This window comes from Anopheles bellator, chromosome 1 (genome assembly GCF_943735745.2).
Source record: "Anopheles bellator chromosome 1, idAnoBellAS_SP24_06.2, whole genome shotgun sequence".
Classification (NCBI taxonomy): Eukaryota; Metazoa; Arthropoda; class Insecta; order Diptera; family Culicidae; genus Anopheles; species Anopheles bellator.
Window position 1 is genome coordinate 32,697,737 of NC_071285.1, and position 25,358 is coordinate 32,723,094.

At 39.2% G+C, this 25,358-nt stretch overlaps 2 protein-coding genes across 5 annotated transcripts in view; one reads left to right on the forward strand and one right to left on the reverse strand.

Moving 5' to 3' along the window:
- Positions 1-25,358, reverse strand: part of LOC131215447 (protein furry) — a 43,389-nt gene that overhangs the window by 4,937 nt on the left and 13,094 nt on the right. The window contains exons 7-22 of the mRNA XM_058209837.1: positions 23,031-23,198; positions 22,301-22,925; positions 21,687-21,797; positions 20,699-20,853; positions 19,559-19,719; positions 13,271-13,390; positions 11,754-11,887; positions 10,554-10,652; positions 9,175-9,306; positions 8,869-9,037; positions 8,535-8,637; positions 7,300-7,753; positions 4,908-6,698; positions 4,086-4,511; positions 3,130-3,204; positions 2,709-2,738 (exon numbers count right to left, since the gene is read on the reverse strand). Of these exons, the coding sequence (XP_058065820.1) occupies positions 2,709-2,738; positions 3,130-3,204; positions 4,086-4,511; positions 4,908-6,698; positions 7,300-7,753; positions 8,535-8,637; positions 8,869-9,037; positions 9,175-9,306; positions 10,554-10,652; positions 11,754-11,887; positions 13,271-13,390; positions 19,559-19,719; positions 20,699-20,853; positions 21,687-21,797; positions 22,301-22,925; positions 23,031-23,198 (4,753 nt within the window). The remainder of the gene's footprint in view (positions 1-2,708; positions 2,739-3,129; positions 3,205-4,085; positions 4,512-4,907; positions 6,699-7,299; positions 7,754-8,534; positions 8,638-8,868; positions 9,038-9,174; positions 9,307-10,553; positions 10,653-11,753; positions 11,888-13,270; positions 13,391-19,558; positions 19,720-20,698; positions 20,854-21,686; positions 21,798-22,300; positions 22,926-23,030; positions 23,199-25,358) is intronic.
- Positions 15,214-16,545, forward strand: LOC131206781 (antigen 5 like allergen Cul n 1-like). Of its 4 annotated transcripts, XM_058199430.1 has the most exons (4): positions 15,304-15,422; positions 15,496-15,616; positions 15,786-16,027; positions 16,152-16,545. In XM_058199430.1, the coding sequence occupies exons 2-4, from the start codon at positions 15,551-15,553 to the stop codon at positions 16,447-16,449; spliced, it is 606 nt and encodes a 201-aa protein (XP_058055413.1). In that variant the 5' UTR covers positions 15,304-15,422; positions 15,496-15,550; the 3' UTR covers positions 16,450-16,545. The 4 variants fall into 4 exon arrangements, with proteins under 4 accessions (XP_058055411.1, XP_058055412.1, XP_058055413.1 ...); XM_058199428.1 differs by having other exon boundaries at positions 15,214-15,616; XM_058199429.1 differs by having other exon boundaries at positions 15,214-15,616; positions 16,111-16,235.

Genomic DNA, 25,358 nt, shown 5'->3' on the forward strand with positions numbered 1-25,358 from the left:
AACGCTCGGCGGTTGTAATTGTAATTGTTTGACAACATTACCTTGTTTTTACATTAGGGAAAAGATATCATGTTGAAAAAAAAATTTGAAACAAATTTGCAATTTATCTTTGATGAGGTTGAGCCATTTCGATTTTTGTGCCTGAAAATAACGGTTTGCGGCGATGATCGGTTTTCTACCTGTTAAACTGCAAGAACTTTTGGACGATAATAGCGCAATACGTCATATCCCTCCTAATATTCGAAAATTGGTGCCACATGAACTGAACAAAAGACAGCAGGAAAACCGAAAAACCCAATGCGAAATTCTGCACGACAGGTACAAAAGGAATCGTCCAGATCGATTCGATGAAAAAACAATCTTGTGTGTCTGATGGGACCCGAAAGGTGTGGTGTATCACAAGCACCTAAATCCTGATGAAACCGTGAATACAGATCACTTTTGACAGCAAATGATCAATTAGAACCAATTACATCGGAAAACGAGCAGAATCGACCAAAGGACACGGTAAGGTAACTTCGCTCCATGACAATGCACCTGAACACAAAGCAAAAGTTGTTCAAGGCACAATCAAAGCACTTGGCTGGGAGCTCCTACCCCACCTGCTGTATTCACCAGACTTGGCACCTCCGATTATCGTTCATTTTCATCGATGGGACATACATTGGCGTCGACTCTTACGAGGACGTCGAAATTGGATAACTGATTGGTGTGCTCCAAAAGACGAAGAATTCTTTCAGCGTGGCATCGACGATTTAGCAGAGAGATGGGAGAAATGTAGATCTAGCGGTGGCACATACTTTGGAGAAAATTTCACTTTACTCAATTCATTTAATTTTCCATTTTAATGCAATAAACATGTAATTTATTTGAAGAAACTATACTTCCATACTTTTCGGGCTGATAACTTAATACTTGTACAACAAATTTAAAACAATATGATGAAGCAAACAAAAACCAAACAAAAAACAATGAACCGACACATCTCGATCATCTCACAACATAGCGCCAGCTAGCACTAAAACACGAATCACATTTACCGGAATTCTGTTCGGCAGCGAACACGGAAACGAACGAAGCGAACAAACGTGAACGAAAGGTTCAACATAACACAACACACAACTTGCGCTATATGTTGACAAGAAAAAATCGACAAAAACCCGAAGGCTTTGAAGAAATCGTGGTAGAAAAATACAAAACCAGGAACTGGAAGAAAGCAGTTCAAGTTTAGATTTTAATATCCTTACAAAAATAACTGTGCATGAACACAAGAAAAAAGATATAGAGCAATCGTTGAGTTTATAAACAGGCATCACAGTTACAGCAGTGAAGACGAAGGTACTTTGAAATGATAATAAATGTATTAGATTTATTAACAACAGGATCCACGAATTTTATTCTTGTAGTCAAGCCATGTAGTAATAGACGAACACAGTAGGAGAGATATAGGGTACGAAAACAAATTTAAAGAAGATTAATTGATCAAAAACTTCGAAGCAACAAGTTTTAATGACTGAAACACAACTTGAGTAGAATCAAAGACGATGTAAATGTAGGAATAAATTTGCACGCGGAAGCATACCAGCGATACAGTGTACAGTGAAACTCCTATGGGGCTTTACCCGAAAAAGCTGCAAACTGGTTACTTAAATCAGAACGACGGAACGTCTATACGTTCTTATGGATCGAATGCTGCGTTTCGATGATGTTACAGTTTAAATGTGTCAGAAGCTCTGTTTTGATCTTGATTACTTGAATCACGCATAATTCTGTGACAAATATGCCTGGATTTTCTACCGCTATCATAAAACGCGCCTTGTGAGGTTGTCGAATAGTGAGCGGGATTGCCATCTCAGATTGACCGCAAGACTTAATTCAAACACCTAATGGGCGGTCCAGACGCTACGATAACGATAACGATATCTCCGTAACTGACGTCTCTGGAAATATCATTAATATCACTGACGCAGATCTACAAATCTGAACAAACGAGCATCAATTTGTGAACAAATTTCAAACAAGCGCCAGTTTGTCGGTTGGGCATGTTGGAAACAGCCATGAAAGCAACACTGTGTTGGTTTGCCTTAGCATTGTGCTTTTCGGTTAAAAAGCGAAAAAAGAACGTGCGAAGAGGTTACAGTGTCGAGGAAATGGCTTTTAAATGGCATCGTATGCCTCGGCCTTTTTATTGCGAACACTATATATTTTATTTTTTAGTTGCCAAAGACATGGCAGACTTTCGTAAATTTTTATAAATACAGTTAAACACTTTCGCGAACGTTGACGAAGCGTCCAAAATATAAATAAGAAGCCAAAACAAAACATCAACAAGTCAACCGACAAACTGGCACTTGTTTGAAATTTGTTCACAAATTGATGCTCGTTTGTTCAGATTTGTAGATCTGCATCAGTGACATTAATGACGTCTCCATAGACGTCATTTACGCCGATATCGTTATCGTTATCGTAGCGTGTAAACCAGGCATAATATTGTACAATTTTAACATCTTTAAAAAATTTGAATTTGAATTTGAAAAACTTAACTCTTATCTGTAAGAGCAATGCTTCCATGAAATGGATAAAGGGTGAAATAATAACGAAAAAACGATAAAAAGAATAATTATGTGATGCGGGTTCGAAATTTTTGCAGTACATGAACCAAGCATGTAAATGATATTAAACGTAAATCGTAGTTCAAATTGGTTTACCTTGGAGTACAAAGAGCTTATGATATCGTCCTTGGTGATATAATTTACCCGCAGAAAAGAAATGTCAGGGAGATTTGATAAAAACACAATTAATAAACTTGACTAACTCCGAAAAGCACACGACAATACAACCGTGAAATTTCGTTATCATATAAAATAGCATCATAGTAATGTAATTTTGCTCTAAGAATATTGGGATCAAAAGTTATAGCAAAATTGATCCGTTGTTAAATGCCTGGTCATAAGGCAATTTTATAGAGATAATAACAAATAATATAAATACGGCCCGGTCCGTTCTTCTAAGATAAAAAATAAAATAATAATAGATTAAACACATATTATAATAATACATATAATAATAATAGATTAAAAAGATAAAAGCAAACATCAAAGTTAAACTGAACATGACTATTGTGCTTACCGAAGGGCTTTTAGGAAGGCCCACCCGTTGTCCACATGTTGTAAGTAAATTAACTAGGCATTCTCGAACCCTTCCCTAAAAACAACAAACAATTAAAACGAAAATATTAATTATTAGCCATTTTAATTAATAAATTTGCTTTATGTGAAAAACTTAAAAAAAAATAATTCAAAATTGACAACATATGATAAACGATATTTTTATAGTATGGCCAACAAAGTGATCAACATGACTGCAAAACATGGATCAGCGAAATGAAAGAACATAAGTAAGGGTAATGGATAAGCATACATTACAGGGTGAGATGAAAAAACTGCTACCAACTTCAGACTGTTGTCATTTCTAAAACTGTCGTCCGACAGCTGTTAGATTTATTCCAGTGACAGGTCATTATATTGTTTACAAGCCTACAAAAAAGTTATTCGTGATGGAATTCAAGCGTAATAGTGTGCGTCAAAATAATTGCCGAATACTATCGCGAAAATATTCTGGAGGGTGCATTGAAGCCTTAGGCACGCAAAGATTTCGGCCGCAGACCTTGGACATTCCAACAGGACTCAGCACCATCACACTCAGCACGCGCCACCCAAGAATGGTTAAAAATGAGGTTCCTCGCTTCATTTTCACCGCACAATGGCCACCAAAATCTCCGGATGCCAATCCGTTGGACTATTGTGCGTGGGGTATTTTGAAAAGCAAGGTTGGCACTAAAAAATACCAAAAAATATCAATACCCACTTTCGGGTAGCGTGTGACGGTTTCATTGGCCATTTGAAGGCCATAATTGTGCCAAAGGTAGCCAATTCGAACAAATCTAAATATTTTCAAAAATTTAATGTTATTTCCGACATTTTTTGCCTTCATTCAATAAACTTTAAACAAAACTGAAAAAAAATATGGCGTTTCACTTTGTAGCAGTTTTTTCATTTCACCCTGTATATTCAACAGAAACATACCTGTGACATCCAAGGTCGTTTCCAACCGCTTAAAGGCGCCGTATCCGCTGGAGAAAGACTAGCACTGCGACGAGGTGAGTTTGGAGTTCCAGCGTGACCAAAATGGGTTCCAGATCCAGTTACATTGCCAGACCCATTATAGCTCTTTGCTCCCACCAGCGAACCGCCGCTAATAGCAACAGCTCCATCGTTGTCGGGTTTTAACAGGAGTTTACGACCGATTAAGGGCGTTTGTGATACGTCAAACGAAAATTCCATCGTTCGCCCTGCGAGCTCTTTCTTGCAGAATACTTCTGAATCGCTGAAACTACCGTGAAGATTGGTGTACGATGAACCACCTTCAGATGTTTGAGGAACCACCTGCAGACTGGAGCTTCGTGTTACTACGAACTTCAGTATTTTCAATGCCTCTTTCCCGTTGGAAGTCTAGGAAAATATCGTATTAAGAGAATAGTAAGAGAGAGAATTTAAGAAATAATAAAGTGAAAACATTTAAACAAAATTTCTCATTCACTTTAAATGAATTAACATTCTTTTAGTGGTAACTGTAGGCATCTGCATACTGTATGTCAATAAAAAATATTTTGAGTTTTCAAAAACTTGGACCCATGAAATTTATTATCTGAATTGTTTACTCAACATTCTTTTCTTTTGAATCATTGCTAATATAATATGTTATATTACATCCCTTTTGAGACCTTTACTAGTTCATAAAACTTTAAGAAACCATACAATTCTACCATTTTATCTTTCAGAAAATAAATTTCAATAAACACTTTTTACATGTATGACAGTAAAACATATTTAAACAGCTATACTTACATCTAGGTATTTGGAAATTATTTTCAGCATATCGCCAGCAATTGGTTGCACAGTAACACTGGAAAGATCCACATAATGCAGCATACAATGGATAACGCTCAACACCTGTAGCTGCACTTGCACCCATCCTTTCTCCAACACTTCTGTTAGAAAGGCAAGCATATGCAGACCCATATGCGCATACGTGTCGTAAAGATATTTCACAACACATTTTGTCCACTGGAACGATTCTTTACTGAATGTTTTCCTGCTATAGAGAGTCATCACTGTTCCGAGGTTTTCTAGCTTCAGTCCCATTTCCGTTGAGACTTGTGCTATGTTCTCCGCACTACGAATGCAGATCTCATTGGCGTCTTCGTAATGTAGCAGCATGTATGGCAATAAAGCGATCACATTCATTGGAAATGCGCAACTTTGCGTTGGATCACACACCGGTAGATTGAGCAATGGGGTAAGTTGTGATAACAGCGCAATCGAAGGTTCGTATGTCCCTGAGTGGGTGCATCCCTTCAGTAGTAGCGCATGAACACCAGGGTAGGTAGACCATTTCAGTTGCTGCTGAAGTTTCTCAACCTTATCTCGTGCGTCGGGTCTATCGAGTGGTAACCGATGTAGGACACGTGTTAGTAACCGTAAAGCCAATAAAAACTCGTGTTCGTAGTCGCTCTCGAGTAATGAGACGGATAGCCAAAAGAGTTGAGCCAAAATGGTCATCTTGTCATCTTGCGTGGCTGTGTCTCCGAGCAGCTTCAAACTCTGAGCGCTGCGTGATCGCGACAGCGATGTTTGCCCAGCTGCAAATTTGGTTCCGTTCCGTTCCAACTCAAGAGCAGCATTACGGTTGCGCAGTTCTATCTGCTTATCGATTGGTGAATTAGAAGCCTTTCGCGAGCAATATGATATCGAGTAGCTGGTACTGCGCGTGTGCCCGGCGTTCGTGACGTTGTGTACGTTTTGTCCAGGCGAGTTGATCATTCCGTCACCTGAACGCTTGCTGCCATATATTCCTATCGCTGCACCTTCCTTGTTGTTTAAATTTGGCGTGCTCTTGAAAATGTCTTTCATTACGTCCAGCGGACGGAAGTCGGAGTCCAAACTGTCTACGGCGGCCTCTAGCGTTAAGAGCAATTCCGTAACGTAGCCCTGCATGTCCTCACCCTGCTCAGCCACGGTTTCAATCAACCGTGAGAGAATGTCGGACAGCATGCGCGAATTGATTGGTACATCAAGCGAGCGGAACACTTGCAAGCTACGTCCGGCGTAGTGGCGAGACGAGCAGCTAAGTCCCAATTGCAGGGCCGTCTGAGCCCATCGTTCAGGGATGCGCGCGTGGGAATAGCTGTCCGTGAACACCTTTACGATATGTCGCAGGAAGCACTGCAACTGATCCGCCGACTTTATGCTCCAAACCTTCGCAGTTATATCTTCATAATTCCACAGCGGATGCTGCTGACTACTTTCCTGCGAGAGAAACTTAATTAAACTCTTGATGACGTGCGCAGTTGGCATGGTCGGTCCTAGTTGCGGTGGCGCATTGTCCTCTGTTACGATCGTCGGCACAGTAGGCGTTTCTTCGTTGGGTTGATTAGCAGCTGTGGACAACGATAGCTGCTGAGCAGCTGTCCCACTTAGCCAGAACAAATAACTGTCAAACTCTTGATCGGGCTCGGTAAAATTGTGATCAACCACGGGTAACGATGGAACCACTATACCTAAACGCAGCTTGGCTGTGTCGCTGTTAAGCAAGATCTTGGCCACTGTTAGATGATCGTTGTGGTCCGCCAGTACAATCTGTTAGAATCAATCATGAGTGTCACACTTTGTATACCTTACATAGCTTAAATAGTTCCAAAGGACAATAGTATCAAGAATATTTTGTAGTACTGCTTATGCAGTGATGTGCAGCGTTGATAACTTTTAGGTTAATATGTATGGAAGGATCTTTGTATCAAAATTGAAATTTATTCATCATAAAGCTTGTGGTAGACCCCCGCTGATAGAGCAGTTGATAACGCACGTGAATGTCACGCAGCTGGCCTGGGTTAGAATCCCGGGACCGCTTGTCACGCAGCCGGCCATGGTTTCGATTCCCGACACCGGCGTGACAAGGAGATTGCCGCGTGACTACAAACACCCGTAAAAACGATCCGTTACATAGAGTAACAGCGATAAACTGGTGAAAGCTAAGACCGCTTAGCGGTTGTTGCCTAATAATAATAATAAGCTTGTGGTAACAACATACTTTAATAAACTATTAAGACTGTATAAATTATCAATACTGCACAATCTATCAAATCTTTGTATTCTAGATCAACTGTTCTCAGTTGGGCGTCACTTTTCGAACCATTTGTAAACCAATAACATAGACAATTTAAAAATGCAATTAACTTACCAATAAATTCAAAAGAAGTTTTTTGCAATGGTCTCGCACAATAAGCCGCGTATGGTCTAGTCCAAGGAACAAAATATGCAGCATGAGTGGCACATGCAGTGTCCAGTCCAAACCAGGAATACCATCGACGACGATGTCCGTCAGTAGCATGACGGCTACGTTACAGCGATGAAACCCACTGATCGGAATGTTGGTGAGGGGTAAAAATTCGGTTAATGGTGCAAAGTAGCCACCATACTCGGGCATCGGCAACGGATGTGGTGCCAGTGGTTGCTCGCTACGTATCTGCACGAAGTTCTCCTCCTGATTCATCTCCTGCTCGTTCATCATTACCATCACGTCTTCGTGTCTCGGCATCACGCATGGGCCGGAAGCGGTACGTATCTTATCGTTTCCACGCGGTGGCCGGTATGAGTTGGCGAATGTTCGTAAAGCGCTGTCGGACTTACACGTTCTGAGAAAAAAAAAACGGTAACAATAGATGGTCCGCAAGCCGTCAACACTTAGTAGAAAAACTTATAGACTTGTTTTTTAGTCTAATTATACAAAAAACGAAATCCAAGGCGCGACAATTAATTGAATTAACTGCCATCATCTTTGGTTTTTTTATTAATTTGTTTTGCACAAAGCGAAAGTGGAACACGTTCTACTATTGTCTAATTAGAATGTGATATATGATACTATGATTTTAGTTACTGGCCCAAAAAAACTACAAAAACTAATCAATGTTGCCTAATGTAAAGGGTGCCTCACCATGACTCATACTATTAAAATGTTAACTCCGCCATTTTTGTATGGATTTATTGTATGTTTTATTTTATTGTCAATTCACTCAGAATACAATATCGATCAAATGACCGCCCCATGACCTTTTTGGGCATTTTTCATTGTATTTGACAACATTTCGGGCGTAACAGCAGCCATTTCCGCTGTGATGTTGGCTTTCAGTTCTTCAGTGGTATTCCGTAGGCTGTCATAAACCTTACACTTCAAAAAGCCCCACAGAATAAGGTCAGCCCGCTGTTTTACCGTAAATTGATTCATGACTAAAACGGCATAGATTAACGTTTTAGAATCTAGCTGATTTGTCAAAATCCACTGAAAAATGGCGGAGTTATTTAACGTTTTAATAGTATATGTCGCGATGAGGCACCCTGTATTTTTATCAAGCTCTGAATAAAAGTGACGGTTCATCAATTTCAACATATAGGAATACTGTTTAAAGTGCAAATTACCCAGATTTTATAGGATCCTCCCCACTGTGGCGTTTGGTATGTATGGTACCTTTCTCCACGTCCACATCACAGACTTTAGGATCGTTATTCCCGGACGCTGGACCTAATGAAACGATAAAGAGGAAGATTGCGATAGCGACTTAATTTTAAAAAAATCCTGCACACGGTTTTCTTCATAAAAGGAAATATATTAATTATTAAATAACAAATAACGTAACGAACAGACTTCTAATTCTATAAGCAAATCAACTGGAAGGTCTAGCACTCATTTCATGCTCTTGCTTTGCATCATTACATTTTTCTTAAGGTTTCACATTTGCTTTGAACTACTTACCGTCAGAATGACTGGAGGCTTTTCTCATACTCGTTAACCGGTAAAAAGGCGGCGTTTCTGTTCGCTCAATTAAACAATTCAAAGTTTCCACCGTTTGCAGTTCACTCATCAGTTCGTCCAGTAGTCGGTTAGTACACGAACGGGCCAAATATAACGCTACTCTTTTTGCCTATTGTAACCGATGTCCACATCGACAATTAAAAATACAGAAGAATTCAATTACAATCAGTTCACACCATTGCTATAGTCTTTGCACTTTGGTATTATCTGTTGTTTTAGTTGAATTACAGCGCAAAGGTTACTTACATAAGCTAACAGCTCGTTTGGAGCCATCCCTGATATAATTAATAAATAGCGAAGTATAACTTTGAGGTTATTTGGCCAGAACTGGCATAGCGTGCCCCACAACTCTTCAATGTATGGATGAGAATCAGCAAACTGGAAAGATGATATACAAAACAGAAATAGTCCGTTGATTGAAAGCATTTATCAATTGCAACAAAACAAAACAATTAAAGTATGGGGGGTTTGAGATGGGGGATTCTATCGACAGCGATGCGATCAGGAATCTTCGATTTTTGTCTATTTCAAAAAAATGGATCCAAGTGCCGGCCGCCCGAGCACGTCAGCAACAGACGAAAACATTGATAAAGTTTAGAAAACAGTATTGGCCAATCGTCGAATCACCGTTAGAGAAATTGCTGTGAACATAAACATATCGATCGATTTGATGAATGATGATGATGAAACAGGTCACCACGAAATTCGTACCAAAGTTGATTAATTTCGACCAAACGACGAGTGGTGATTTAGACCGTTAAACTTGGACGAGTGGTGCTAACCGACTCAGACTGTTAAGCTGGGACTAAAGACCTCTGCACACCGGGAACGTCAATTTCGGACCGTAGCGTGCAACGCGTAAAAACTGCATTGTCTTATATGAGTTTGTATGGGGCACTTCACAGTCATTGTCAGCGTCAACGACGTCAACGCCGTACGCTCATTGCGCCGTTTTGCTCACTTTTAACAAAAACAGCATCGCATTAACACTCCCTTTGGTAGTGATGGATGCCGGACTCTGTTCGCGACTACCCACATTTGCTCCAGAGGTCATGAACAATGGGTTTATGGTTATGACGTGCAAACCAAAGCTCAATTATGTGGTTAAGCTCAATTATTAACGTGGTTTGAAAAGTGGCATTTACCACATTTCGACCGGTACCATCAACCAGAAAATTTTAGCACGAGAGTTCCTAAATAATCGTCTGTTGTCGTTCCTATAAAAAGAACAAAAGTTCCGTACTGTTTTGGGCGGATTTGGCCTCTTGTCATTATGGGAAAAAGGAAATGGAGTGGTATGCCGCAAATAACGTCGCCGCCAAACAACGCCCAAAAACATGAACCCTCCTAACACGCCAGAGCTCTGCACAGTCGAAAAATATTGGGCCATCGTCAAGCGGAACCTCAAAAAGACTCGTAAAACAGTTGTCAGTGAGATCGAATTTAAAAAAAAAATGGAAAAAACGCGACCAGAAGAACGGTGCAAGAGTTGATGAAAGGAGTAAAATGAAAAGTTCAGCAATTCGCATTCCTTAAGACCTTTGGACAGACAAACCCGTTACAACACTACTGCAACATTCAATAAACAATATTATTTTACCTTTCATCTATTTCATGAATCTTACCTTTGCGGTTATGTATATTAAATTGTTCAGTATCATCTCCGTTGCCTCTGTCGACCCAGATCCTTCGCGACGCCCTCGAGTGCTCGAATCTGGGTAATACTAAAACCAACAAAGGATATAAAGAAAATGATATGCCTGTCTATTACACTCAAGAACGGATCATCAAATTTTAGCAAGGAGAATTAGAATTTCGAATGGAAAATGAAGGAAAAAGGAAATTGACAAAAAAATTGGCTGACAAAATTGGAAAATATTCATAGATAATCGAAAACATCAAAAACCTAACGGTTCTCCGCTTTAAAGCACTCACTGCTTTCCACATGCAGTAAATAGTGAACAAATTGTTTATGTTTTTAAAAACTTTTAATTATTCAAATTTTTTTAATGTGCTTTAATACTTTTAGTGGAAATTAATTTCAATTAAGTTTTGGGTGCGGTATTTAATTCTTATTTGGCGTTACGACCGCTGGGCGATCTAAGCCTGCACCAGAGACAATGTTAATCTCTGATGCTCTTCTCTCTGTGTTATAAACAGAAAAGGCGTTTGTTTATAACGTCTGGCAACAGGAACATCGCCACGGGAGAGCCGGATGAAGAGTGAAGAGAGAACGGGAACATCGCCGCAGGAGCCCCGGGCGATGTTTTTACGAGCGCCAGGGCCGAAATATATAGAGTGAAATGCGAGTACATCGTGGCAGTAGAACAAAATAAGTCGGAGAATAAAAAAGTAAATTTTTTTGCTGCTCCGCTCAGCTTAACTAAAATATACGAAAGCGACAGCATTCTTTGCCGACACCCGTTAGAAACCGGATTTTCTAACAATCAGGTTTTAGAAGCTTGTGAAGCATCACACCTTACTGTTTCATCAGAAAGTCCGGTTTTTTGGAGTCCTTCGAGGCTTTTGTTTGTTAAGCTAAAATCGCCATTTAAAAAAAATTTAAACCGATTAAAGCACTGCGATCTTCCAAAAACAGGTCCCGACAAGCATTTGGTGGGATTCCGAAGCAGCTGTCACTGGAAGCGGTTAATCTTCAAAATTTTAACGTGATACTAGCGGAACAGGCTAACTTCTTTCAATTTTTTTTAATACGCATCATTAATATAGAGATACATTGATTGGATCGGCCCTTTGAAATAACAATTAGTCGGACTTGGTCAGACTAATCAGAAGTAAACTTGGCAGGAATTGTCAGGACTTACCATGATATATGATAACGGTGTTGCTGGCGGTAGACTTGAAGCAACAAGTTCCACATTCTCCAGCCACGGTAGTAGGCATTGGAGCAACAGCGCACGTGCTTCAGTCCGAGCTGTCTGGAATCGCGAGGTAATTTCTAAGCAAAAAATACAAAATTTCATTTTAAATACAGAAATAAGACATCACAGTACTGCTTGCATAACAGTGCCCATTCAACATTATGATTTAATTATGTTCATTCAAGCACCAAATTCACAGCGTAACTTGTTTCAATATTTCAATATTCTATGTTTAATTTTTTTTTAACAATAAACCAGAGATCGGCAGAGGCTGCAGAAACGAATTATGAGACTAATTTTGGGTTGTGGCCGGTGCACTTCATCTATTGTCATGTGAGATATTCCACAGTAGATATCAGTGAGGCAGAGAATTTTTGTGTATAAAATTGTGAAAGGAATTTGCCAATGTGTTTATGAGAACGGATAGTCGTGGGGCCAAACATGCACCGCTACATTACTCGCAGAGCAGGTGATACCAGAGGTGATAGCTTGGTAGAACTATTTGTCAGAAAACGCTCGTAACTCTCGAAAGAGAAATTAATTGATTTCAAAATTATTTTTCCCTGTTTTTTTTTCGATTTTGTTGCTATACCAGCAAGTAAGAACTTAAATTATCCTCTGTTTGTAAGCAAAGCATATGCAAAAAGTATTTACGCTCGGGTTTACGCCTCGGCCGACCCGTAAACGTTTTGACAAAGGCGCAGCAGTTTGGCATTAATCTGTAATGTCAAAAACATTACGTTACTACTGGCTCTTTACAGATCTCAAAAAGATGCTCCAGGAAAAAAGATTTGGCTCAAATGAGGTGGTGATCGCTGCTACTGAGGCTCATTTTGAATCAAAAAACAAATCGTTCTACAAACATGGCATTGAAAAGTTAAAGAATGCTGGAATGGTTGTATTACACTTGAAGAAGATTATCTTGATGAATAATAAAGAATGTTGCCGATAAAATGATGTTTTCATAGTTAGTCCCGGGACTTTTTGAACGATGTGTTATGATACTACGGTTATGATATGATAAAACATCTTTAAAATGAGACGTGTACAGGATTTTTTGATGCACTATGAAAAATACTGCGTCAAGTTGAAGTTAACTAGTTTTTGACAGTAACACCCTTTATTGATGTTCAGGGAGACGATTCTAAATAATAAAGTGTATTTCACCCCATAAAAATGTGTGTTTCTTATCGACCCGCAAAACTTAATGAACACCCCCTGTAGTATAATTATGGAACGAATCAGAGCATGTGTGAACGCAGTGTGAGAGTCTGCAGAATCGATGGTGTGAGTGATCGATTACCGGTGATCGGCAAGCGACCGAGAGGTGTCGAAAAGTGTAGTGTTGACAAGGTGTGTTAAAAAAATTTTGATAATTTTGTATTTACGCGGGCTACGTATGTTCGATTTTCCTATAATCCTCTTATAATTAACAATAAGAATAATTATTTAATATTTACCCGAAAACATCGACATAGTCAACTCCGGGCGAAGGCGTGCTATCTGGCGGGAAAGATACATTTGCGAACGACTGTAGGCACCACTTAGCACAGCATCGAGCGTACCAATTTTTCCCGATTCTGCAAGAAAAAACAAACGTAATCAAACTACTAGTACAGGGTGGTCAAAAAAGTGTTCCATTCTCATTTGATAAAAAACGGTTGAATATTTGTCGATGCTTGGACATTTATTTGAACGATTGATTCTTTAAAAATGTATGTATGTATGTATAATGTAAAATGTTTATGTATAAAATACAATTTTGGTTGCAGAACATTAAAAAATATGAAAAATTTATTTCCAAAGTGGTAGATCTTTAACTCAAACAGTACGATATGTGAAAAGCTTATTTCCTCGTCGGTGGTTATGTTAAGAAGCTGAATTGTCGTTTTTGTGAATGTGTCTAATAGTTTTCGCCCGAACGAGAGGGCGAAAGACTTTTCCGTTGCCTGTCGCCGCCGTTCGTAACCGGTGTGAAAGGTCCGAAAAAGCGTCGCGTCAAAACGTAATTAACATTCCCTGTGTGTGGGGGCCTTAAGTACATGGCTAGGGACTGCTAATGAATGTTGATCTAGAAACTCTTATGGGCGGTCCAGACGCTACGATATCTGACCGATGTCTGAATAACTGACGTTTCTTGGAGATGTCATTAATGTCACTTACGCAGATCTACAAATCTGCAAATCTACAAAACGAGCATCAATTTGTGAACAAATTCAAACAAGTGCAAGTTTGTCGGTTGGACATGTTGGAAACAGCCATGGAAGCAACAATGTGTTGGTTTGCCTTAGCATTGTGCTTTTCGGTTAAAAAGCGAAAAAAGAACGTGCGAAGAGGTTACAGTGTCGAGGAAATGGCTTTTAAATGGCATCGTATGCCTCCGCCTTTTTATTGCGAACACTATATGTTTTATTTTTTAGTTGCCAAAGACATGGCAGACTTTCGTAAATTTTTATAAATTCAGTTAAACACTTTCGCGAACGTTGACGAAGCGTCCAAAATATAAATAAGAGACCAAAACAAAACATCAACAAGTCAACTTGTTTGAATTTGTTCACAAATTGATGCTCGTTTGTTCAGATTTGTAGATCTGCGTAAGTGACATTAATGACATCTCCGAGAAACGTCAGTTATTCAGACATCGCTCAGATATCGTAGCGTCTAGACGACGCTTTAAGAAAGTGAGCACAATCGATTGAGGCGTTAAGATTATTTAAACGGTACCAACTCAGTTTCATAAATACAAATTTAATACTCAATTCAAATTAATTTTAAATAAATAAACAAAACAACTGAGACTGCTATTACTGGGGAGCTACATGAGACGTTACGTAACGTTTTTGACATTACAGATTAATGCCAAACTGCTGCGCCTGCCACACTGCCACACGAAGCGTAAACGGTTTGGCATTACAAATTAATTTTACGCTAGTTTTCACGCCTCATGTAGCCCCCCAGTTACCCTTGTATGTATGACATATTATACCACGAAGCTACGTTGACGAAGTCATGAATTGAAGAGAAGTCTCTCCACACTCTCGCCGAACACCAAATCAACAACTGCAACCAATTCTCGTAACACAAACAACAAACTAATTTATAACTAGTAAAAGCCTCTGGCATGATAAATTTTTGTTTGTTCTAAGATTTTCTGTTAGGTTTCTGAGTCGTTGCTATTGTCTGTAACATTTTATGGTCTGTAAATGCGATGTATTATTTATGATATCCGGCGAGTTTAAGTAGTAGTAGGGCAATAAATTTTCCTTAGACACGATAAACCAATAAAACTAAACACACTGGGTATAAGTGGAACATTTGTCACCATATTCAAAATTACGATTATAAAAAACAGCCCAACCTCCTCAAAGTGTTTTCAGTGTGCTAAGGTAACTGTTGTAGAAAACACAGCTAGAAGTGAGCTTAAAATGATTGGAAGGTTGATAAGAGAGAGTAGTAAAGTTCACTCGCTGTTACACATAGTTCCATTAGTCCAATTTTTTTGGATCGTATTGGTTATTGCCTGGCATTTCAGGGCAGCTAATGGATCGAAACGAACAACCCCTCCAAAGTTCAACTCGCTAGATTACTGTGATATGAACTATTGTCCTCGGGGTAAGACCAATGTCGGGTGTAGCTGTAATTTCAACGAGTCATTCGGTTTAAGATGTATAGACAAAAATCCTAGACTTCACAGACTGTCGTATAAGCAGCGTCAACAGATAGTACACACCCATAACAGTATGAGAAATAATTTGGCCTGTGGTAATGTGAATCGTTTTGCACCAGCCGAACGGATGGTAGCACTGGTAAGAAGCTCTAACGACTATAAACCTAACCTAGCCAAACTACATTAACATGAAACCTGGCACCACCAATATTGAAACAACAGGAATATCATTTTACTTGCTAGAAGTGATACTACCAGCTTCAAAATTTTCTTTCATATTTCCACGCTCGGATACGGAATCTCGACAGCGCTGGGACGACGAGTTGCAGGCATTGGCGGAGTGCAACATGAAAAACTGCACGTACGCACACGATCAGTGCAGAAGCACAGAACGATTTCGATACGCTGGTCAAAACATTGCAAAACGCACTGTCTGTGGAAGGGAACTTCATTTCGAGGATGTAGTTATGAAGTCACTTAATGCTTGGTACGACGAATTCCGTGACACAACGCCAGAAATGTTGAACAAGTACCCTGAACCCATGCCGAAGTAAGTACCGCAAATGTAGCATTGATTCTTCAATGGTGTAATTTCTACTACCACACCGTGGTTTAATTTCACTTTTGCGTTAGCTAAACGATAGTAAATAGTAAATTAAAACTGTTTCAAACAGAAAACAAATAGGCCACTTCACAGCAATGGTTAATGATAATGCGTACTTTGTTGGCTGTGGCCTATCGTCGCATGACGTACGTATCAATGCATACTACAACGAAACCGGCGAGGATTGTCGTGCGTATATTTTCGTCTGCAATTATTCATTCAACAATTTGAAAGGTAAACCAACGTACAGCGGTGGCAATAAGTCCGCAAGCAGGTGCCGGTCACACAAAAGCAAACAACACCATTGTCTCTGCAGCGATCACGAACCTTACACAACACTCGTGGATTGGGATGACAGCTCTATTTAAAAGGTGACAAAAGTTCATTTATCTGCTGTCTTCAGACGCTCTGGTACCGCAGAAATGAAACTAACATACTACCGCTGATGTTATTGACATGCAAAATAAAGAATTCTTGATAAATCTTGAGAAAAGTTTTCATACTTGCATTTTTCTTGTAAGTATATTAGGTGTATAAATTAATTCTTGCGGTTTTACAATAGATGAAATTACTCACAAAATGTCACATTTTTTTTTATTATTACTGACTTTTATGTTACGTTTGTATGCGAGCTCCCGATTCTCGGAGGTGTCGGAGAGTCACACATTCCTATTCGCAATCCGGTGTCACAAAACTACGCTGTTGAAAATTGCAGGCGGGTTGGTGCAGTAGTTTTGGAGAAAAAGCGGTAAGGGTGGGCCACACGAAGCATAAAAGCTAGCGTAAAAGTGAAATATAATGCCAAATCGTTTACGCTTCGTGTGGCAGGCTTAAAATATAAAAAAGATTATACCGAAATGTCAAACGAGTTTACATTCGTGTTTTTGGCCCGAGAAAATAGAAATCGAAGAGAAATAAATTGATTTCTGAATATTTTTTTCTGTTTTTTTAGATTTTGTTGCTATACCAGCAAATAAGAACTTAAAGTATCCTCTGTTTGTAAGCAAAGCATATGCAAAAAGTATTTACGCTCGGGTTTACGCCTCGGCCGACCCGTAAACGTTTTGACAGAGGAATTTGGTATTAATCTGTAATATCCAAAGATTCGATGGTTTGAGGTAAGCGTTCGTTTCGTCGGTCCGTCGGCCGTTGTCCTCGGTGATAGAGCAGTTGGTAACGCTCGTCGATATCTCGCAGCTGGCTTGGGTTCGAATCCCGGTACCGGTTGTCACGCATCCGGCCATGCTTTCGATTCCTGATACCGGCGTGACAGGGTGTTGGTGCGGGACCAACAACCACGCCCGTAAACACAAAACCTTACTGGGGTGCCACACGGAGCGTAAATACTCGATCTGACTTTTCAGATAAATGCCAAATTGTTTGCCTCAGCCTCAGCGGACACGTAAAACCCGTTAGCAAAGGCTTTGTTTACAAACAGTGGATAATGTAAGTTCTTATTTGCTTCTACAGCAACAAAATTTGAAAAATCAGAAAAATATATTAAGAAATCAATTTATTTCTCTTCGATTTCTATTTTCTCGGACCAAAAACAGGAATGTAAACACGTTTGACATTTTGGTTTTATATTTTAAACCTGCCACACGAAGCGTAGACGATCTGACGTTTTTACGCTCCGATTTACGGCAGTTTGACACTTTTTTAGGGAAATTTTTAGATAACGTATCTACACTACAATATAACTAACAGCGCCTCACGTTTTCCCACGCTTGCTAAGCAGTTTCTACGATAGCGACGTCACGGGGATCGACCGGCGCAATATCGGATGTCAGACGAGCCGATAGTAACTTCCCACGCTCGCAGATCAGTGGATGGTGGCAGTGGCCAATTAGCAGACGACTAGTAATCGCTAATCTGATTTAACTTTCGATTCCCGATACCGGCGTGGCTGGGGGTTTGCGCTGGGTCAACAACCCCGCCCGTAAAAAAGAACCGTTACAGAGAGCAACAGAGATTAACATTGTCTCTGGTTCAGGACAAAACCACTCAGTGGTTGTTGTCGAATAAGAAGAAGAAGCATTGGCTAATCCACATTTAACAGAATAAAATCAGTCTTGTCGAAATAGTCAAACCTTCCTCCTGACTTCATCTCCCGAAAGTAACGTAACATGTACCTTAGAACAATGCCACGTCACGTTTTCACAAATAATTTGCAATACTTTCAATCCACTATTGGTTGAGCAGGGAGCAAGTTGAGGTTTTCAATGAAATCTGAAAATGATGTTCAAATGAAAATAAATTAACGGGGTTAGTACAGCACACCAAGGTGAAGTTATGAAGAATTAAAGTCAGATTGTTGTGTACTTGTGCTTATGCTATTTTTCATCTTGGCAAACATAACTACAAAGTGGATGCAATTAAAATATGAGTCATCCCTTTTATGTTTCTTCTCATTATCCTGAAACAACCGCTTATCGTTCTTGGCATGTAAGGAACAGAGACAATGTAAATTTTTTGTTGCATTCTGCAACAATATGGTTTTTACGAACTTAGTTTTTGGATCCACGCCAACCATTCCCTCACGGTGCTCTCCAACTAAATTGCATTGCGCATTGCATGTTGATGGCCTCTTGGAAATTGAACCAATAGGACATTGAACCATGTAGGACAACAGCAAGCGTTACAGATGGTTCTATCAACTCCCGCGGCGCTCATTCGGCGATGTTTCTGGTTGACGTTATAAACAAATGCATTTGTTTATAACATGGCCCCTTGTACTGGGTGTACTTGTACTGGGTTGATCAATAAGTTTTGAGTTTCAATAACAGAGTACGCTGATTCGAATGACTCAATCGTAATCGTCGAATGACTGAAAGAAATTTAGTACAACCCCTAGGTAAAGCATTGAGCATTGTAACCAATATTTTGACCGAAGTATTGGGTTTCAGAAAACTGTGTGCACAATGGGTGCCGCATTCGCTAACAATGGAACAAAAACGCATTTGAATGCAACTTGCTCCGAAACATTTGGGGCGTTTTCGAAAGGGTAAAGCGGTTTTTGTGCGTCGAATCATCACTATGGACGAGACTTGGGTTTACCACCATGATCTTAAATCAAAACTAGAAGCAGAGAGTGATGTGAATCTGGTGAATGGATTGCGTTCACTAATTTCTCTCCTCCATTTGAGCTCAGCTACATTCCCGTTGGTGACTGGTGCTTTTTCATTCTCCACTGACTGGTATTATTCTCTTCTTCTACTGACAATCGGAGGACCTCTTGCAGGTTACTGAACAGATTTCCGACCTTGTACCGGTAGCAAGTACCCTAATGTATTGAAATTATTTCGGTGACTTGCTACCGTTCTGAAAAAATGTTTTGTGGGATTTGGACATTTTTCAAAAATAATATTAGCTAAATAGTAATGAGTAAATATATTTCAATGAGAGCAATTTGTTTCATATGCCCCAAACTTTAAATTTTATATACGTATATACGAATTTTATTCAAAGGCCACCTACCTCTGTCGTTTTCTGTCTGTAACGGTCCAATGTTCCCAAAAAACCGTTTATCCAGAATCTGCAACAACTGTAGTGCCGTAGAATGTACCTCTACTCTTGGACATCCGGTCATCAACAGCGTTACATTAATCACCGAAGTATAATGATCACAGGGATATTCACTACAAATAAAATTTAAAAAAGGGAAAATATTTGTGTCAAGCGTCAGCCACAATCGATATTTTGCACCCCATCTTCGGAGTTAACTCTTCGGTTAACTTTGGAGATCGGCGAAAGACAAATGTCTCAGCAACCATTCACGAACTACGAATTGCTATAGCCGAGAATGGACCGTATCTGGATCAAAAATGTACTCAAAAAAGGTAGGCTGCGGCCAAGCCAATCGTGGTGAACATTTGACCTAAATTGTATTTTATACATAACTCTAATGAATGAAGCTTCGAAATAAATGTTTAACTAGCGAAAAATATTAAGTCGTTTTTGTTTTATAGTCAAATGAAAAGAGAACATTAGATGGTACACCCTGTATTATTATTTAGAAAAATATAAAAGAATAAACTATTAGGGATTAACGTTCGATGTCATTTTTTGTTAACAATAATCATTTTAATAATCGAGAAACATTTCAAATTTTGGCAAAAATGGCACTAGAAGGAGAAGAAAAGGAAACTTAAAAATCAAAGCATAAACAAACGAACTGTCATTTCACTCACTGGAAGTCACGGAATTTTTCGTCCAAAAGCTACTAGTGTGGACGCTAGCATATCAAAAAACCTGTAGAGAAAACTCATACTGTGGACGATGCGTTACAATAATCCTAGTCGCAAAAAGCCCTCGATACATCCTGGTGAACCATGTCCACCGCAAACAAAGCGAAATATTCATTGCGGAGCGGTTATGCTGTGCATATGGTGGGATAAGAAAGGTTTGGTGTACTTTGAGTTATTAAAACCTAATGAAATTATTGATGGAGAACAATCAATGCGTTTGAAGCAAGTTTTGGCCGTAAAACGACGAGAATGGGATAAAAGACATGATAAGCTGATTTTTCAAAATGACAACACTCGACCCTACATCGCAACACCAGTCAAAACCTATCTAGAAATTGGCGGAGGGGAAAGACTTAATATTAAAACATACCGAGCGCTGAAGATAACTGATAGAGCCAAAAAGCAGGCGTCTGCTTCTCTAGTACAAGCCGTGTAGCATCGATCGATAACCCATTCAAGCAGCTGCCCTATATCTGGATTTGACTCGAGCAGCAACACTACGGTTTCCTTAGCAAGCTGATAAATCTGAAAAGTGAAAATAACAAATAGAAAAGGATGAACGCCACCATCGCCTCAATAATCTGATTCAAATCATGTTTACTTCAGTTATACATCCTAACAAAAAGAAAATAAATCGACACTCATTGAAATCCCAAGCCTGAGAAGTTTGCGCAAAGCAGTATTTGCCAACATTGAAACTAGACTAACTTCGAGGTCGTCAATAATTGCTAGTTTAATTGTGTACCATTTATCTTTCACCGCAGCCCAAAGATAATAATCCAATGGTGTCAAATCGCAACTTCTCGGAGGTAAGTTCACAACACCATTTCTGCTGATTATTCACTGTCCGAAGATGCGGCGCAAACTCTCGATCGTGGCTGTCTTTGTATGGCAGGTAGCGAAACCAAATGTCGGCTAAGTTCTCAGGTTCAATTTTGCCAAAGAACCAATCAGTCAACATTGCTCGATAGCGTACGTCTCCGGCGGTTCCGGCAGCTCTTTCTTCATTCATTCATACGGCGGCCGATGATGCTGCCAGACCAAATTTTGCACCAAACTGTTACTTGTTTTGAGTACATTAGCTTCTCTTGCACGACGTGTGGGTTTTTCGAACGCCAAAAACGCAATTCTGCTAATTAACATAACCACCGAGGCGGATATAAGCTGAAATGAAATGTGTGTTTCCAATATCGTACTATTTGATTTAAGACCTACCACTTTGAAAATAAGTTTAAGTTTAATTTAATTTCAAGGAACTAATGGGCCCGAATAGGTATCGTCTGGACTTTATGAAGCATAGGAACGCCGGTACTAGTAAACAACTGAATTTAGATTATGTATGTTTCAAGATTACTTACTTTTTCATCGTTGGACGTCATTAGCATGTCCAGCCAATTATAAATTGCTCCATCTTCCGCCAGATGGCTCGAATCGAAACATGGGCCACAGCAAAGAACTGCTGACACAGCCTGTGCGAAAAAATAAAAACAGATTAAAAAAATAAAATAAAAATATTTTCATGCGCTATAAGCAAACGATGTGAGTTGGTGATGTGTTCTGGCTATATAGTCTGTTTTAATATGAAGTGATGCTTCACATTTTGGTGTAGTTTTGCCATACTTGTGATTGGATGGTAAAACAACAACTTCAACAATCAAACAAACAAACAAACAAATAAACAAACAACCAAGCAAACATTTTAATTCATAACTATGTTTTCTTTTTTGGGAAAAGTGTTTCAAAATAAAGCTCAATAAATCCAAACACGACATACAGTAGGCGCTACTCTTACTAAAACAAAACATTTTTTTAGAAAGTGTCTACCTTCAAAAAACTTTTAAGGGCATTTCACTCGTATGGCATTATTGACCCATGTGTTCAAATATTTTGTTATAACATTCGAGAAAAGGTGATGGATAAATACGATAAAAAGATCATTGTAACATTTTTGTATGTTTTGGCGAGTACTTACCTGTAATGCACTGAATTGTAATTTTTCCTCTTCTGCAGTTATCGTACTGGCTGAAGCAGAGGCTGCCGATGCGATGTTAGTATTCGTGGTTCCCCATACGCTTCCACCGATGGAACCACTGCTTATACCACTATTGCTAGCTGTTCCACTGCCACTATTGCCACCACTAGGTCCGTGATGGGTACCATGCGATCCGTGACAACAAGTTGCAAACGAAAGTGCGTACGTTGATCCACTCCACGTGACAAAAAGATTGACTAAGTTTCGTTTCAATTCTCGCGACAGCAGTGTGGAACACAATTCTAGCGAAAAATTTTTAATCATTTTGCGAATAAAGTCACAAAAATGTGTTTTTACATCGCGCATGCTGCCGCTATCTTTATCAGTCTCCGACTCGAGATAGAGTCGAGCACCATCGATGTATTCGATAAACGTGGGGTGTAGCGACATTGTTTCGCGATCTAGGACAAACGGACTAATACCGAAAGTGCCATTTTCCGCAATTTTTTCCAGCACACGTACGAGCTGCAAGCGCAATGCATCGCGACGGCGACGACGCCGCATGTTCTCCTGTTTTCGGTCTATCGCCTCACGAATGTACGCTACGAGCTCCTCCATTAAATCCCTGTTACAAAATCGAACAATAGACCAAATAAAAAAAATAATCGAACTCAATTAGCTTCTGGACATATTCAAGATTTGATAGAGATAGATTTGTCATCAGAATTACTTTAGTGCATCATGGTTAATCATTCCCAGCGCATTGACAACAGCGTTTCTGATGTCCACAGCTTCACAGCGCAACAAAGGGATAACCAGCTTATATAGGGCCACGGGTGACGCAATCGTTCCGCTGGATTTGTCGCTTCTGTCCGCCGACAAAGAATCTGGCGAGGAACTGCAAAAATATGCATGTAAAATGAAGAGATGTAAAACCCACATTACACAAAATATTACTGCACAAATATCTAGCCAACTACCTACAAACAAACTACCTTTCCAACTACCTTTCTGACAAACATCTAAGTGAAGACTTCTGAATTCACAGCACAAACTAATAGCAGTGTGTAAACGGTCGCAAAGTTTAACACTATACACTCGTTAACTGTTAGAATATTTTCTAGACTACATCAAATGCTATAAAATGTTTTCACGCCATGGATAACGAATATAGTTCAAACAACACATGGACTTTTTTGTGTCTATTTGTGCGTATTTATATTCTACATGCATATGAATACACTCAACTTTCGATATAACAACGCTCGCTGCAAACTGAATTATCGAGTTAGAGCGTCAGATCGGATGTACGTTATTCGATTGATACTCGGTCTGATACCGTAATAACAGTCGAAGTTTTTCAAAAACGCTGCTCCCTATTGTTGGTTGAGTCATTATAGTTGAGGCGTTATAGTTATGTTATAGCGCATCCGTGGTTATATCGAAAGACCAAAGTATAAGCGAGACAGTCGTTCAAACGAGCAAATATTTGATACCCTCTACGAATAGCAAGAATGCTGTTATTGTTGCATCGGTTATTGTTGGTTCGGTCCCAAAGAATTAATAAAACAATTAAGAATAAAAGTGAAGAAAAAACAACTAACTAGTACCCTACTTTTCGATCAAAGTTATAATGTTCACACATTTGGCACAACCATAGAACATATCAAACTTGACATAACTTTCAATATATGTACAACAAGTAGGGCTGGCCAATGCTTAAAACTTTTCCATTTATTCAGCTATTGAAGCTATCATTGTAAATTCATATACCGTATTAATATTATGTTATTATTATTATTATTATTATTATTTATTAATTATAAAATGTTCGCCGTTCAGGCTTAACAAATGTTGGAAAGAGAAAAAAAAAAAAAAAACAAAATATACAGATGTAAAAAAGAGAAAGAAACGAAAAGAAGAAAATACTTACAGACTAAAGAGGAAGGTATGAGGAAAATAAGGTGATGAAGAAGAGGAGGGAGGAGATTATAAAAAGGATTCAAGGAGACGGGAACGGAAGAGTGAAAGGGAGGCATGTTGAGGCATGTTCACAGAATATATGAAATGGATATAAAGTAATCATGAAAATTATATCTATGATCACAGAAAACTATGGCGCGCACGAACTAAGCGACTGGCATATGTTCACATAAGAGCATCGCACTCAAAATTATACAGTAATACTAAAAAGAAATGTTAGATTGGGAAGAGTGTTAAGGTTAACTGAATCGAAAAATTCATTTTATTTTTAATGGAGTACCATTAAAATATGTCGTTTCAAGATTGCCTAATAGTAGTTTCACGTTCTTCTTAAGATTACTCGAAGATGCACTTTAGTACTTTCCCTGTCGCCAAACTCCTTCCCTTGTTGCTTAGGTTCTTACCTCATATTTTAACAATTACTTAACTTTTTTTAAACATTCTCCGTCCCTTGATGCAAAATTTACTGCAAGTTAACTATTTCAAGCCCCTCAGATTTATTGTCTCCTTTGACAAACTTCTTATGGACTGGAAATCGTTGGCCCCGCGCCAAACCCCTGTCACACCCGTGTCGGAAACCGAACCCAAGCCAGCAGCATGATAACGACGAGCGTTATCGACTACTCTATAAACGGGCGATCTTAGTTCTTGAAAAAGGGATCGAAATACAAGTTGTCGAAACAAGCGTTTTTTTCTTCTACATACATATTTACTGGTATATAAAACTGAATGTTTGTCTGTCTGTCTGTACCGCATTTTCTCCAAAACTACTGAACCAATTCGCGTGAAATTTAGCTCAGCGAAGTTTTGGGACACCGGATTGTGAATAAGAAAGTTTGACCCTCCCACACGGTAGGGAAGCTCCCATACAAACGTAACATAAAATTCCGCATAATTCGGGTTGTTTTCAAAAAAATCAAACCAAATTCTGCAGGCAAATACTGGTGAATGTTTGAAACCCCTTCCCTCTTTACAAAGGAAGGCTCCCATACAAAATCTAAGTTCATTTCGGTTGAACTCGGATAGTTTTTAAGCAATTTGATCCCAATTCAGCTGGTCGAGTTTTGACATGTAT